Raw genomic sequence first — 15,029 nt, 5'->3', positions numbered from 1 at the left:
GAAGTTGTAGAGCTGGGGGCAGGGGAGCGTGGAGGTGGGGGGTGGGGGTAGGAGAACTCTCTTTCAGCCCTGAAAATACATCATCTTTGATGCTCTTCAGAATTCCATCTCTTATCTCTTTCAGTGATGTGAGTGTTTTGGGGGTATCTGGGTCAGAATGCGTCATTGCTTATTTCAAACTCTGTTTGTGTTCTGACACACAGAAAATAATATTCAAATGGTGTGCTGGGGTAACCATCTGAGTGTCTTGGTCCCCAAGACAACTGGCTGGGGCCTTTGGTGACCCCAAGTGCTACCCAGATTCCCAGAGCACTGAGGGGATCATTGCTGCATGCACTTGAACCCACTGACTGGACTGGGAAACTCAGGACTGGATAATAGGCGTCGTTTCCCTTTATCCTTCCCAAACCCTCAAAGCCCGGGATCCAGAATCCTTTCTCACTGCCATCACCGCTTTGCCACCAAATGCTCCAGTATCTGGAGCCATGTAAGGGTGAGGTGGGAGGGGAACAGGGAGGCAGAGACAAGAAAGATGGGAGATGGCTCGGGTAAAACCATCTGTTTCCCACTGTCCAGTCATCCTGCTGGCCATAGGTTTCCTCTGAGTATTATTTAATGGTAACATAAACTCTACACAGTAGGGCTCCATATTCATAGTTAATTGTCTGACATTTATCTGATCAGCTTAACACTTGGTTATATTCTCCCACCGAATGTCCTCTATGAAAGTTCTTTTCATCTAGTGGTAGCTACCAAATACTTCTCATTTAATTCTCAGAACCCCATGAGATGGTCCTATGGTCCCCCCTCTATAGATGAGGAAACCAAAGCTGACAGGATACTAAGTGTCTTGCCTCAAATCAGCTGGGATGTGGGGGAGATTGGAACCCAGAGATGGTTGACACCAGAGCCAAACCTTCAATGACTCCATACTCAGCTGAGCAAATAAACTTTTATTGAGCCCTTACTCTGTGCCTGGTGTTGTGCTCAGCATTGGGCCTGCAAAGACTGCTTCGATTGTACAGAGTTGGAAAAGAAGCTGCCTTTACATGGTGCCTGGTAGGAGGAAAAGAGGATATTAAACTATATTTGCTGGTCATTTAAACCTGCCATCTCACTAAACTCTCCCTGCCATGCAGACTGATATCTGTCATGAGTCCCACTTTATCAATGAGAAAACAGAGTCGTACAGAGGTTATAGTGATTAGCCAAATAGTAACCCAATAGACGTGGAAAATAAGGATTTGAACACTGGTCCATCTTAAAGCTTGCACTCTCTGTGCACACATGTTGACGCCATGCTGCGGATAAAACTCAGGTACCTCTAGTATGTGCTTTGTGTGTTCAGTGTTCCCAAGGGGGATCAACTTGTGTTCCTGGAGCTGCCAGGCTTTGGGAAGAAAAGGAGGAAAGGGGGCAGTCCACACTGCCATAGATGAGCTGTGTGTATGTGTCGCGATGTCGTGGTGGGAACCTCCAATGATACAGGCAGTGATGCTTGGCTGACTTGGGGCTTATTGAACTTTGCTGTGGAATTAGTCATCGTCTCTTTATACCATGACCTTGCATTTTCCTTTCGCAACTAAATTCCTACTTCCTCTTCCTTTTCTCTTCCTGGCAGCAGGTAGGTAGGAATCTCTGCTTTAAGTGTATGCTGGGATGTGAGTAACTCAGCCTTTCCAACGGGGACCTTCCACACAGCAGGTCTTCCATCTTGATTTACTTGATAATGATTGGATCATTGGTCTCTAGTTTCTCAGGCTGACTCTGGAACAGCTCGCCCTGGCGGGAATCTGCTGGAATTGCTCTCTGTGGTGGGATCCCCTCCCATCTACAGTGTGACCTCCTGGTTGGCAGGGTGTGGCTTGGAGCTCCCGCTCATCACTGCAAGGTAGGGAACCATCTTTGCTCACCTATCCTTGCTTAAAATTGTTAACTGCCCTTAGAAGACACAGAGGTGAGACTTTTTATCAGGAAAAGCTACCTGCCGTGTTGCTCAAAACAATAGTTCTCAGTCTTAAGAATGCCGTATCAGACTTACCTGGAGGTTGTGTTAAAACACAAATTGCTGGCCCCTAACCACACCATCATAGTTCAGTAGGTTTGAGGCAGGACCTGATAGTTTGCATTTCTAATGAGTTCCCAGGCAATGCTGATTCTATTGATCTGGGGACTACATTTTGAGAACTAGTTCCTAGTGAATTTGTTTACAGGTAGTTGTATTTTTATGCTTTTCAGAGGTTCACATTACCACTGTTTGAGAGGAAAACCTTGTTCCTCTCCTTCCATTCCCCATATATTAATCTTATTGGAATCATTTGAGGCCAAAGGAAATAGTCAAAGGAACAAAACCAGCCAGTTCTAAGAGCTCACCACCAGATGGCACTAGAGCATTGGTTCTTCAATAATCAAACCTCTGGCCACAGTTTACAAAGCAGTAACTAAGAATCAGTCTCCTCCAAGCACTTGGAACACATGTATGCTGTAATTTGTTCTTTTAAATTCACTAAAATCCAAGTAGGATGGGAAGAATTGAGATGCCCTGTCTTTAAAATTTCTTTTTTCCTCCCATCTCTTTCTAACGTGTTTCGAAATGAGTTCTCCTTATACTATGCTTTGGACAGTGTGTGAAAAGTAGGCAAAGAAACCTTGAATCTGTGCTCCATTTTCCTTGACTTAGAGTTTCATGGGACTCTGGGCAGGACAGACACAGAAATCATCAAAAGAATGAAGGAGGGAGAGAGCTTCAATGGTGGAGAGGGAGCTGTCAGATTAGCCAGCCCGTGGTCCTGTGCTCCAAACCTACTGAATTATGTAGTTTTTAACTCTGAAATGATGGAGTGTAATTTAGGTCCACACTTAGAGGGGTCCTCACAACCTCCTTTTTTTTTTCTTTTTTTTTTTGGCCGCATGGCATTCGGGATCTTAGTTCCCTGACCAGGGATCAAACCCGTGCCCCCTACTGTGGAAGCGCAGAGTCCTAACCACTGGACCGCCAGGGAAGTCCCACAACCTCCCTTTCTGAGTTTTCCTCAAGTCCCTTAGTTCCTTCTGGAAGCCTCCAGCCTGAGCAAGTCAGGACAACCTTCAGAGTGGCCCCCAAAACAGATAGTATCAGTCTATTTCTGTATGGTTTAAGTATGCACATCACTATGTAGCACTTAAATAATATTACTGATTGAAATCACACATGTTTGTTGTTGAAAATTAGGAAAATACAGAAAAACACTTAGAAAAAGTTACAAAGCACTCAGAATCCCTCTGCTCAAAGATAACTTCTGTTAATGCATTGGATCCATATTCTAACAGCTTTTCCCCAAGCAGTTTTTGCATGCATATATACATGTATATGTTTACTTTTTAAATCTCAGATCAGGACCACACATAAGATACTATATTTGTAACATGCCCTTTTCACCTACTGGTATAAATAGAATATTTCCCCATTTCATTAAGCCTGCTTCTAGATATGTTTTTTTTTTGTTTTTTTTTTTGTTTTTTTGTGGTACGCGGGCCTCTCACTGCTGTGGCCTCTCCCATCGTGGAGCACAGGCTCCGGACGCGCAGGCTCAGTGGCCATGGCTCACGGGCCCAGCCGCTCCGCGGCATGTGGGATCTTCCCGGACCGGGGCACGAACCCGCGTCCCCTGCATCGGCAGGTGGACTCTCAACCACTGCGCCACCAGGGAAGCCCTAGATATGGTTTTTAATGGCTGAATAGTATTCTATCTCATGGTGTGTCATGGTTTATTTGACCTATTTATTGTATTAAAAGCAGGATTAGTCAGGCAGCGTGTTTGCATTACAGGTGCTGGATAAGGACTCCACTAGATGGAGTGGTCTGTTTCTGCTGGGGATACTGAGTGTAGAGGATCTGTGGACTAGGGCCCAAGTTTTCATCTGACTGTGCAAATGCGGTTAGAGAACACTGGGTTTTCCTTCCACTCTGCGTCCCGACCAGAGCTGTGGAGACCGGAGTCATCACTCTTTGCTCTGCGTCCCTGTGCTTCCAGGATCAATAGAGGGGAACTGTGGAATGCCCTAAAGAACCCTCCTCGTATTTACATTACATTTCCTCTGCTGTGATGGGAGAGGGGTGCCCAGTATTTGGGAGCCTGAGCTCATGGTCTGGAAACATGGGAGACGGCTGGTCTTTGAGCTGGAGCTGTGTTCTCTCTGGAGCAGCTGCTGGAGGGTCCCCATGGTTAATGCTTTGCTTCTGATGTGTCACAGCTCTGTGCCCACTGGAGGAGTAGAAGAAGGGTCCGGGTCGGTCCAGGTGACAACACAGAGACTACAGGGGACAAGTCCACCTTTAGGAGGACACTTTCGCATCCAGCTTTCTAACACAGTCATTCCTGGTAAAGGGGCCATTGGGAGTGCAGTGTTTCTCGTTTTACAACATCCTGCCAGGCAGGGTGACAGTCTTAAAGTTATTTTGTTTTCCAGTGTCTGAGAATGACCTTCTTAAAGTTAAAGATCTGGACAATAACAACAACATATCATTGTTAATATGATCCCAATCTTTCAGTTTTGTAGATGTGGAAACTGAGTGGATTAGCTTCCTGGGGCTGTCATAGCAAATTATACAACCTTGGTGGCTTAAAACGACAGAAATTTATTCTCTTCCAGTTCTGGAGGTCAGAGTCCACAGTCAAGTTGTTGTCAGGGACACTCTCCCTCCTCAGGCTCTAGGGGAGGATCTGTTTCCTGCCTCTCGCAGCATCTGGTGGCTGCCAGCATCCCTTGGCTGCGGGCACATCACTCCAGCCCCTGCCTCCCTGGTCACACTGTCTCTTCCTCTTCTGTGTATGAGTGCGTTTAGGGCCCACCTGGATAATCCAGGATGAACTCCTCTTCTCAAGATCCTTAACCACATCTTTTGCTTTATAAAGAAATGTTCAGAGTTTCCTGGGATCAGGGCACTGACATATCTTTTTGAGGGCCACCATTCAGCCCACTATACTCAGGCTTGCCCAAAGCTCATAAAAATAGTTGATGGCAGGGTCCAGGTGTGAACTTGAGTCTTTGCTTCTCAGTTCGGTCCTCTTCTCTCTAGAGTTTCCTAGGCCAAAATCCACGGTAGCCACGGCCCTTCCAAATTAAACTCCACAGTGACACCACATGATATTGAGGATTTTAGGAATCATAACACATGTAGAAAGAGCTTTCAGCTGCGATGAGGGTAGAACAGTTTCTAAATCTTCAAGTACATACACATCTCACAAAGGACAGGATTAGACGTGATTATAATATGTTATTTATTTGGTAAAAACATAGGGGAATCAGAAAGGAGGCTCAGGAGAACTCAAGAATGGCCGTATAAAAATTGGCACATGGTCCAGGAGCCTTCTGCCCTCTCAAGCAGAAAGATGCTGGACTTGCAAAGAATCTTCTTGGCTGGAGGAATGGAGTTTTTACTCTAGTAGGGAAAATTAGGAAAAGTTGATGGCCCCTGGGCTATTGGAGTCTGATAAGTGGGTGAATAAGTGCATCAGAGCCCTGGCTCTATGAAGCCCATTACTGTGCTGTTTCCCTTCTCACAAATGAGAAAGCTGCAGCCTGTCTATAGAGAGAATTTTCCTGCTGTCATATCCTGTTGCTGATACTCCTCACATCACTGCCTGTAGAACAACTGGGGGGAAAGCCAGCCTTCACCTGGCCATTTGAAATGGCCCCCAAATGACGTATAAAATCTTTTTAAAAGAGATGAGAATTTTGTTTGCATTTTGGAAATACAGTGGTATTTCACTAACATTCCAGGGCAGTGTGGGATTCAAAAGGAAAGCTCTTGAGTAGGTAGAAGGCAACCTGGGTTTTACTCTAAACCCCTCTCACTTGGTTGACAAGCTTCTGAATCACACTGGGTTTCATTTTCTTCATCTCTCAAGGAGGTGTTAGGATATTTAGATGACCCGCCTCGCAGAGATGTTGGGAGTACCTAAGGAAATGGAAACTTTCGGTAAAGCATGAAACAGCGTTCAAACACAGCAAGGCTTAAGCCCAAAGTGCTGTTATTTCTCTACGGGGATGTGAGATGGGGAAGCAGGTGGTTGGGCTTCAAGGGAATTGTAATGGAGAAACCGAAGTTCAGTGCCAACATTCCTCAGCTTGGTTGGCTAAGTTTTTATGGGTGTCAGCTGCTTTGTGCCTTCCCTAATCCTTGTGCAAGGTGGCCGGCCAACTTTTCCCTGTTCACAGGGCCAGCTAAATTTTTCTGGGGAAAACCCAATATTTAATTAGACTTTCAGGGATTACCAGGGTGTCTGGAATTTACATTTTGAGTTGACAGTTGAGATAGGTTTGTCTGATGTGATTGTGTTCTCTGCTTGAGGGATGTGATGCTGATTAAAGGGACCATGATATAAAAAGTGAGCACCTAATATTTGCCCTAAAAATGGCTTAACTGGACTGAGGATTTTCTTGAACTTGATGGTCTCTGCATGTGTAGTAGGCATTCTGATGTGTATTCTCTGCTGTCTTGATGATGAGGTGCTGCAAGGTGGACTAATTAGTGTCCTGTACTTTTTATATCATGACCTTCTCCCACAGCTGTCCCTGTGCACATCTCAGCTAGTCACCTCCAAAAGCTCTTACAAACCAACGCTGATGACTTCACATCTAGGTACCTTAATGTCAGTGACTTCATTGTGACAGAGGATCTAAAGTCTTGCCATGAACATGTGTGGACTCTCTCCTGGTCCAACCAGGTTGGGGACTTGCCCAGCTTTATAAGGGTATGTATGGTATCCCTTTTGGTTTTGTGGATTTGGTGCTCTGGAGCAATTTTGTGAAAAGAAAATCAGAATTATATGAATGAAAACTCATGATTTGTGAATTTTGTTGGAATATTCAAATAAAGGGGTTCAATGATCTTTGTGAAAGTTTTCAAGACGTATTTTATATCTCATATTCCTGATAAAGCATTTTAAACCCAACATCACCTTTTCTAACTTGATGTAGGTAGAGAAGTTGTTGGTCAGTGTCCACCATGCAATAATTCTACATCTGTTATTGGATAATTTAAGCAGATGTGATTGACTTAGATTATCATGAGGCAGATGGCACAGCAGAAGGAAGTTTAGGAAAGGATTTGCTGTCTTTGGATAATGACAAAACCAGATGCTCTTGCATATTTAGGGTTTTAAAAAATAATCTAACGATCATCTAGAGTTTGGTTTTACGAAGTGAAACCCAAGATGAAATTTTATTCTTGTTATTTGGTATTGCGGGTCATCTGGTTTTCAAACAAAATCCTTGGGTGGAGATGGAGGAAGGACAGGAGTCATCTCATGGCACTTGTTTCCTGACATTTTATTTTAATATTTTGGATTGAAAACTTGTAAAATAGAAAAGCACATGGAAACAAAATATCTCAAGACTTAGAAGATCAGTATAGTGTGCATTTTTTTGGGTAACTCTACTTGCATATAAATATTCTTCTAGTCTACTGGGGCTTTCATTAACCATCACTTACTATTAGGTTACTAGATTTCAAGCCCCTGTCTCTCCATTTTCACTTTCTAGCTATCTGATTATCTTAAACAGAATGTGAAAACACCCTTTGTTATTTGTTTTAAGCAAGATTAGACTTCATTCCATGGCAGAATTCACCAGAACTGTAACCATCTTAGGTATCTGATGAAAACCTAACGGGAGTGAACCCTGCTGTAACCACTCGTGTGGTATATGATGGTGGAGTCTTCCTTGGACCCATATTTGGAGACATGTTGGTCACTGCCAACCAGTACACTCAGGTGAGAGCGGATGGGCCACCCAAAGTGAAGTACTAGTTTCAGGTCTACTGCAGCCCGTCCTGATTTGTAATGTGGACCAATCCTAAGGGTCAGCTTTCTAATTCGCAAAACAGAGACAGTTGTGGCTGTGCTTCTCTACCTGCACAGGGTATGGAGAGTACGCTGAAAATATAAGTGCTTTGTAAATACAACATCCTGTTATTATAATTATTGATGCAACTATGGTACCAAAAATAGAGAACCTCTCTAGCTACATATGATTTGTACCTCCACACAGTGGCCTTGGAAAGTAAATGAGCTAAGTCAACCCTTTAAAATGTCCTTTGCTATTTCCCATCTGCCCATACTCTTGTTATAAGTCATCTGCTTTTAATTAGAGACAATTTTGAAATGCAAAAACTATAAAGAATAATATAACCAACACCTGGGTACCCAAACGAGGATTAACAATTGCCAACATTTGATGTATTTATTTTATTTTATTTTTGGTCTTTATGAATAACGTGAAACATTACAGATGAAGAGTTTCTTATCACCTGTGCCTTCATGCCATCCCAGTACCCCTTCCCTTATAAGCAAACACTATCATAAATATAGTGTTTGTGCTTTTAATCCTTATTTTATATGTAGAGAATCAGAGTTCAATCTTTTTCACCTTTCTTATCTCCAAGTATTGTAGAGTTCTATTAGATTAACCTTAGTCCCAGTGAGAGGAAAAGACATATAATTTATTCTTGGGGACCTCCCATTCTAGGATAAAAAAGACCCCAAGCCAAATGTCCAAATACACTCTGATCTTCAGTTATACATCCATGTAGCAATGGTAGAACAGAGGTGCCTACTTCACTGGTATTTACCAGCAAAGACAGGGCTTTTCACAGGAAGTAGGTACTCAGTTGAAAATATAAAGTGATAAAAAGTTCTTACTCAGTTTGAATTTACTTCTCTGTGACAGAGAGGGAATTTACTCCAGATTGAACATATTTAATTGCAAACATGTTAGGCTTCCGCATATTTACCATCGTTTTAAAAAAACCTAACATGTTTGGAGTCATGCTTTACAATTTAGGGTCTATTACTGGAAAATAGAAGGAAAAAAAAGAGAACAAGTGAATCATTAACACATTTTAATTTGGGCAAACTTCACAAGTACTTTATTAATACCCTTGAGCATATGAGACATATACGTTTGCTTTTAATGCTTTTGTCTTTTCCAGGTGGTTGTGCGAGTGAACGACATACCAGCTCATTGTTCAGGTTCCTGTTCCTTCCAATACCTTGAAGGGTCAACTCCCCGGGTCCACTCTGTGTGGTATGCCCTTGGTATGATGTGCACTTGGCATTGAGATGGGCGTGAACTTTATTTTTTATTTTTTTATTGAAGTATAATTGATTTACAATGTCATGTTAGTTTCAATACAGTGATTCGGTTATATATATATATATGCTTTTTCAGATTCTTTTCCCTTATAGGTTATTACAAATATTGAGTATAGCTCTCTGTGCTATACGTTAGGTCCTTGCTGGTTATCTGTTTTATATATAGTAGCGTGTATATGTTAATCCCAACCTCCTAATTTATCCCTCCCCCACACCTTTCCCCTTTGATAACCATAAGTTTGTCTTCTATGTCTGTGGGTCTGTTTTTGTGCATGAACTTTAGACTGAGAGTGACTTGTTGGAGGCCGTGTACCTGGTGATGTGTGGGTAGAAGGTGTGTCCGTTCATGGGATGGATGTTGAGTGATGCAGCAGAAGGTGAATTTTTTAGCCAATCTAAATGAAATAGTTATGATTTGAAATGGTGGATTTTTTTTTTTTTTTAATTTCTTGGCTGCATCGTGTGGCATGTGGGGTCTTAGTTCCCCAACCAGGGTTCGAACCCACGCCTCCTGCAGTGGAAGTGCAGAGTCTTAACCACTGGACTGCCAGGGAAGTCCCGAAATGGTGGATTTTTGATGACTTAAAATGTTGTATTCTTTTTGTCCCTTGTTTTGAAATATTCTTTATTTTTATTTTTTTCCCCATTTTTTGTTGACTAGTGATTTCTCATGACTAGTTTGAGAAAATTTAAGATGAGGGATCTAAGCTATTAAAATCAATATAGATTCCAATACATGAGTCAGCATTTAATTCCTTGAATTTTGGGAGAGGAAGGTGAGAGGGAATGAATATTTGATGGAGTTCTTGTAAATGGAGTGATATCACTGAGAAATGATTTCTTTCTTTTAATTTCTTTCTTCTTTTAAGATGACATTGACCTACTGGTCTATATTACTGGAAATAGTTTCTCCGATGACTCCGAGGCCTTGCAGGTTACAGTGAACAAAACAAGTTGCAAAGTTATTTTCTCAAACCAAACGAATGTGGTGTGTCAGACAGGCCTGCTGCCCGTTGGAGTGCATCAGATTTCAATGTTGGTGAGACCCTCTGGTCTTGCCATCAATGCCAGTGGAGGAGGCCTCTTCCTAAACGTGGAGCCCAGACTGGATGCTGTGGAGCCTTCCAGAGCTGCAGACATTGGTAATTCGGGGACACCTGCATTGCATCTGACCCTCTGAAGCTAGCATTCCTGCCAATCTGCAGGAATCTAGTCCTGCCGTGTAATAAATTCTGTAGCCACTGTGATTCACAGCTTTCTGTTTTCTGCCATCAGCATTTCTTCCAATGAGTAATAGACATTTGAGCCCTTAAATGAACTCACTTGCCACATACAGGACCATAGTTTGGCTGATGGTGTCACGTATCACTGGGTCAATCATTAAGTCATTGGGACAATCTGATCAAATGGAAATGACACTAGGAGGGGGAGTTAGGACATGTGCCTGGGTTTTCAGCCTGCCAAAGTCAGAAGTGTGACCATAGAAGTTTCAGATACTTCTGTGGGACTTAGTTTCCTAACAGTGATGAGGATGGGCACAGGATCGTTTACTGAGTACCTCTTCTAGGTAGTCGCACACCCTAAATGCTTACAGCTGCTGGAAAGATGGAATTATTATCCACATTTTTTCAGATGAGATAATAGTATTTCTAAGAGAAGAGTGACTTGCCCAAGGCTTCCTGATGGAAAGAGGTGGAGCTAGGATGCAAACCAGGATTGTGGGATGCCAAGGCTCCTGCTGCTTCTACCTCACCATGCTGTCTTACCCATGCAATGGGCTGAACAATGCTTAGACCTCTTAGTTTTGAGTGAGATTAAAATGAGCCAACAGGTGGGAAAGTCCCTGGAAAATTAAAAACATTTGCAAATGTGAAGTACAGGCCTGGCCCGCTAGAAACTTAGTGGGTGTTTCACAAATGTCTGTAAAATGACGTACACTTGGATACTTGGCTAGCAGGCAAAGCCAACTACCATTTGAGTAGTGGGGTATGGAGAGGTCAGCGGGGCTTGCCAGCATCAGCCCCGTGCATTGGGTCTTAGTGCCATGGCAACCAAGGATCTCCCCAGGCTTTCTGAGGGACACAACCTGTTTAAAACAACCTAGCCAGACTGCAAGAATTTCAGGAACACTCATGCTTTATATGTTAATATATGATTTTTAGAGCATAAACATTTTTCCTTAATGCCTTGGATTTTTGTCATTGTTTATTCTGTTGGCCAAAGATTCATGGCTTAGAACACTTATTAAAGTAGTGTTTCCTGGCTACAGATTCATTGTTCAAAGGAACAGTTGATTTCTGAATTTACTTGGCCTTATAGAGTAAATCAAGAGGCCTGCTTTTTTCTTCTCTGCACATAAAACCGAACAAGCTTGCCCTTATTTCTCAGTGATTTAAGGAGGGAGCCAGATGGTCTGTGGTGCTCAGAGTGAAAGATCACACTCTATATTAACCCAATAATTATTGGTTTGAGTCTTCCCACCAGATGTATAAGTGGCTTTGATCTTCCTATAAAGTAACCTTTGCAGTTCAGGCCACACCATCCTTCCCCACTCGACTCCCCCACTGGACTGCAGGTACCTCCAGGGCAGACAGGTGACTCAATCAGCTTTGTCCTCTACACAGTGACTCACGCAGGCAGACTGGCCAACTGTCCCAGTTTCCTGGGACTGAGGGGTTTCCCAGGATGCAAGACTTTCAGTGTTAACATTGGGACGTGGAACTCTAAGTGCTAAAACTTGGAAAGTCCCAGGCAAACTGAGTTGAGTTGGTTACCCTGTCAGGGTATGCTGTACCAACAATACATGGTGAAGTGTTTGTCTAGGAGGACTGTACACCACCCCCTCTGTATTTTAGTGAAAGATGGAAAACTCAGAGAAGGGATAATGTTGGGTGGGTCCCAATTAATCTCTGGTAAGACCGAGGGAAAGGGAAGGAGAGAGAGATTCTAGCTGCTACTTTCTTTATTACTGGATTTAAACTTTCCCTCTGAACACTTCCTCCACCCTGCCACCTACCTAGTACCAACCAGTATCAGTCCGTCCATCCATCCATCCATCCATCCATCCATCCATCCGTCACTCAACATTGACCAAGCCACCCTGTGGAAAGCCCTGTGCCAGGTGCTGAAGACCTTGGTTCTCAAAGTGTGGTTCTGGACCAGCAGTATCTCCATCATCTGGGAGCTTGTTAGAAATGCAGTCTCAGGCCCCATCTCTCACCTCCTAATCAATCTGCATGTTCACAGGATCCTCAGGCAATTTCTATGAATAGGGCAGTTTGAGCAACACCGCTATTGGGGATTTAAAGAGCCAGGCTGAGTCCTACCAACAAGGAATTTACAGAACAGTTGAGTATGTAATGAATACATGTAATAATGTGATCAGTAATATTCCAAATCACCACTTGCCCTTATGCCAAGTGCCATTAAAAGGATTTTTAAAAAAAATATTGGTTCATTTCTGTGTGTTAGGTCCTAAGGTGTGGACCCTTGTGAGGCACTTCAGCTTTCAAATGGGAATGGCATTGTCACTGCCTCTCCAACTTTTAATTATTATCAACAATAATGATGACAACAATTTATTTAGCTCTTACTATGTGCCAGTCACTATGAATGTTGAGGATACAATAAATTGAAACAAAGTCCGTGCTCTCCTGGAGGTATGTGTGTAAGAGAAAAATCTAGCAGGGGAATAGTGACAGAGGGAGTGGTGGTTGTGATAGGATGGTCACTGGCATTGGAGAAATGACAAGGATGTCACTGGAGGATGGAGACAGGGAGGAAATGAAGGAATGAGTCCTGGGGAAATCTTGGAGGAGATTCTAGGCAGAGGGAACACCAAATGATAAAATCTTAGGTCAGAATGAGCTCAGCTTGTTCCAGCCAAGGAGGTTGCTGTGGCTGGAATAAATTGAGTGAGGGGGGTGGTAGGAGATGACTGGGAGCAGATCATATGGCTTTAGAGGCCATGAAAGGATGTTGGGGTTTTGTTGTTGTTGTTGTTTTTGTTGTTGTTGTTTTTGGCCATGCTGTGTGGCATGTGGGATCTTAGCTCCCTGACCAGGTATTCAACCTGCGCCCCCTGCAGTGGAAGCTCGGAGCCCTAACCACTGGACTGCCAGGGAAGTCTGAAAGGATGTTGGCTTTAATTCTGAGTGAGACAGGTGCCATTGGAAAATTTTAAGTGCAAAAGCAACATGATCTGACTTAGGCTGCTGTGTGAGGATATCCTGTAGGGAGGCAAGGATGGAGGCTACTGAAGCCATCCAGGGGAGAGATAGTGTTGGGTTGGACTAGGGCAGTATCTCTTAGAAATATATATTTATCATTTTATTGTTGTTGCTTGTGCCTTGGTGTCCTATCTAAGAAACGATTGCCTAATCCAATGTCACAAGATTTATGCCTATATTTTCTTCTAAGAGTTTTATAGCTTTAGCTCTTGCATTTAGTTGTATAATTCATTTTTAGTTAATTTTCGTATATAGCGTGAGTTGGGGGTCTGTATTAGTTTTCTAGGGCTGCTTAACGAGGTACCGCAAACTAGATGGCTTAAATAACAGAAATTTATTGCCTCACAGTTCTGGAGGCTATAAGTCTGGTATCAAGATGTCAGTGGAGGTGATTCCTTCTGCAACAACCTGTGAGAAAGAATTTGTTTCATGCCTCTCCCCAAGATTCTGGTAGTCTGCTGGCAATCTCTGGCATTCCTTGGGTTGTAAAAGCATCACCCTGATCTCTGCCATTATCTTCACATGGTGTTCTCCCTGTGTCTTTTATAAGCCCCAATTTTCCCTTATTATAAGGACACTAGTCATATTGAATTAAGGATCCACCCTACTCCAATATGACCTTGTCTTAGCTAACTACATCTGTAATGACCCTATTCCCAAATAAGGTCACATTCTGAGGTACAAGTGGCCAGGACTACAACATATGAATTTTGAGGGGGACACAATTCAGGACTCATCTTCCTGGTGTTGAGCCCTAGGGTTGGGGTGCCCAATATGTGGCTCAAACCCCTCACTCCCCAGGGAGGGTCCCTGAGCCTGAGATATCCCCCTTTTCTTCTGTGTCCCCTGCTAGGGGTGTGGGTCCTGAGCTGATTACTTCTCCTCCCTTCTCACCCAACTCTGTGAGGATTTTCTTACAGCCTTGGTTGTAGAAGAACCTTTCTGCCAGCCTCCAGGTTGTTTGCAGTGAGAGTTGCTCCACATGTAGATGTATTTTGATGTGTTTGTTGGGGGAGGTGAGCTCTGCATCATCCTACTCTGCCACCTGATCTCCCCAATTATAGCTGTTTTATAAGGTATTTTAATGTCTGGCAGAAGACCCCTTCACTCTTATTTTTGAAATTTTGTTTTCTGGCTATTGTTGTTTATTTTTCATTGAATTTTAAAATCAGCTTGTCTAATTTAAATTAAAAATCTTTTTTTTTGTATTTTTATCATGATTGTATTGATGCTTTAGTTTAACTTAGAAAGATACGCCACAAGCCTCTTAGGTAGCCTCATCCACAAGAGGGCAGACAGCAGAAGCAAGAAGCACTACAATTCTGCAGCCTTTGGAAGGAAAAACCACATTCACAGAAAGATAGACAAAATGAAAAGGCAGAGGACTTTGTACCAGATGAAGGAACAAGATAAAACCCCAGAAAAATAACTAAGTGAAGTGGATATAGGCAATCTTTCAGAAAAAGAATTCATAATAATGATAGTGAAGATGATCCAGGACCTCGGAAAAAGAATGGAGGCAAAGATTGAGAAGATGCAAGAGATGTTTAACAAAGACCTAGAAGAATTAAAGAACAAACACCTAGAAGAATTAAAGAACAAACAAACAGAGATGAACAATACAATAACTGAAGTGAAAAATACACTAGAAGGAATCAATAGC

At 42.8% G+C, this 15,029-nt stretch overlaps 1 protein-coding gene across 1 annotated transcript in view; it reads left to right on the top strand.

Annotated features, from left to right (window-relative positions):
• Positions 1-15,029, top strand: part of PKHD1 (PKHD1 ciliary IPT domain containing fibrocystin/polyductin) — a 429,330-nt gene that overhangs the window by 33,805 nt on the left and 380,496 nt on the right. Inside the window, exons 21-26 of the mRNA XM_024121891.1 lie at positions 1,753-1,891; positions 4,234-4,361; positions 6,553-6,737; positions 7,635-7,757; positions 8,975-9,080; positions 10,007-10,279. Of these exons, the coding sequence (XP_023977659.1) occupies positions 1,753-1,891; positions 4,234-4,361; positions 6,553-6,737; positions 7,635-7,757; positions 8,975-9,080; positions 10,007-10,279 (954 nt within the window). The remainder of the gene's footprint in view (positions 1-1,752; positions 1,892-4,233; positions 4,362-6,552; positions 6,738-7,634; positions 7,758-8,974; positions 9,081-10,006; positions 10,280-15,029) is intronic.

This window comes from Physeter macrocephalus, chromosome 18 (assembly GCF_002837175.3).
Source record: "Physeter macrocephalus isolate SW-GA chromosome 18, ASM283717v5, whole genome shotgun sequence".
NCBI lineage: Eukaryota > Metazoa > Chordata > Mammalia > Artiodactyla > Physeteridae > Physeter > Physeter macrocephalus.
The sequence above is the reverse complement of the archived record's forward strand: the minus strand, read 5'-3'. Positions and strand labels throughout refer to the sequence as shown.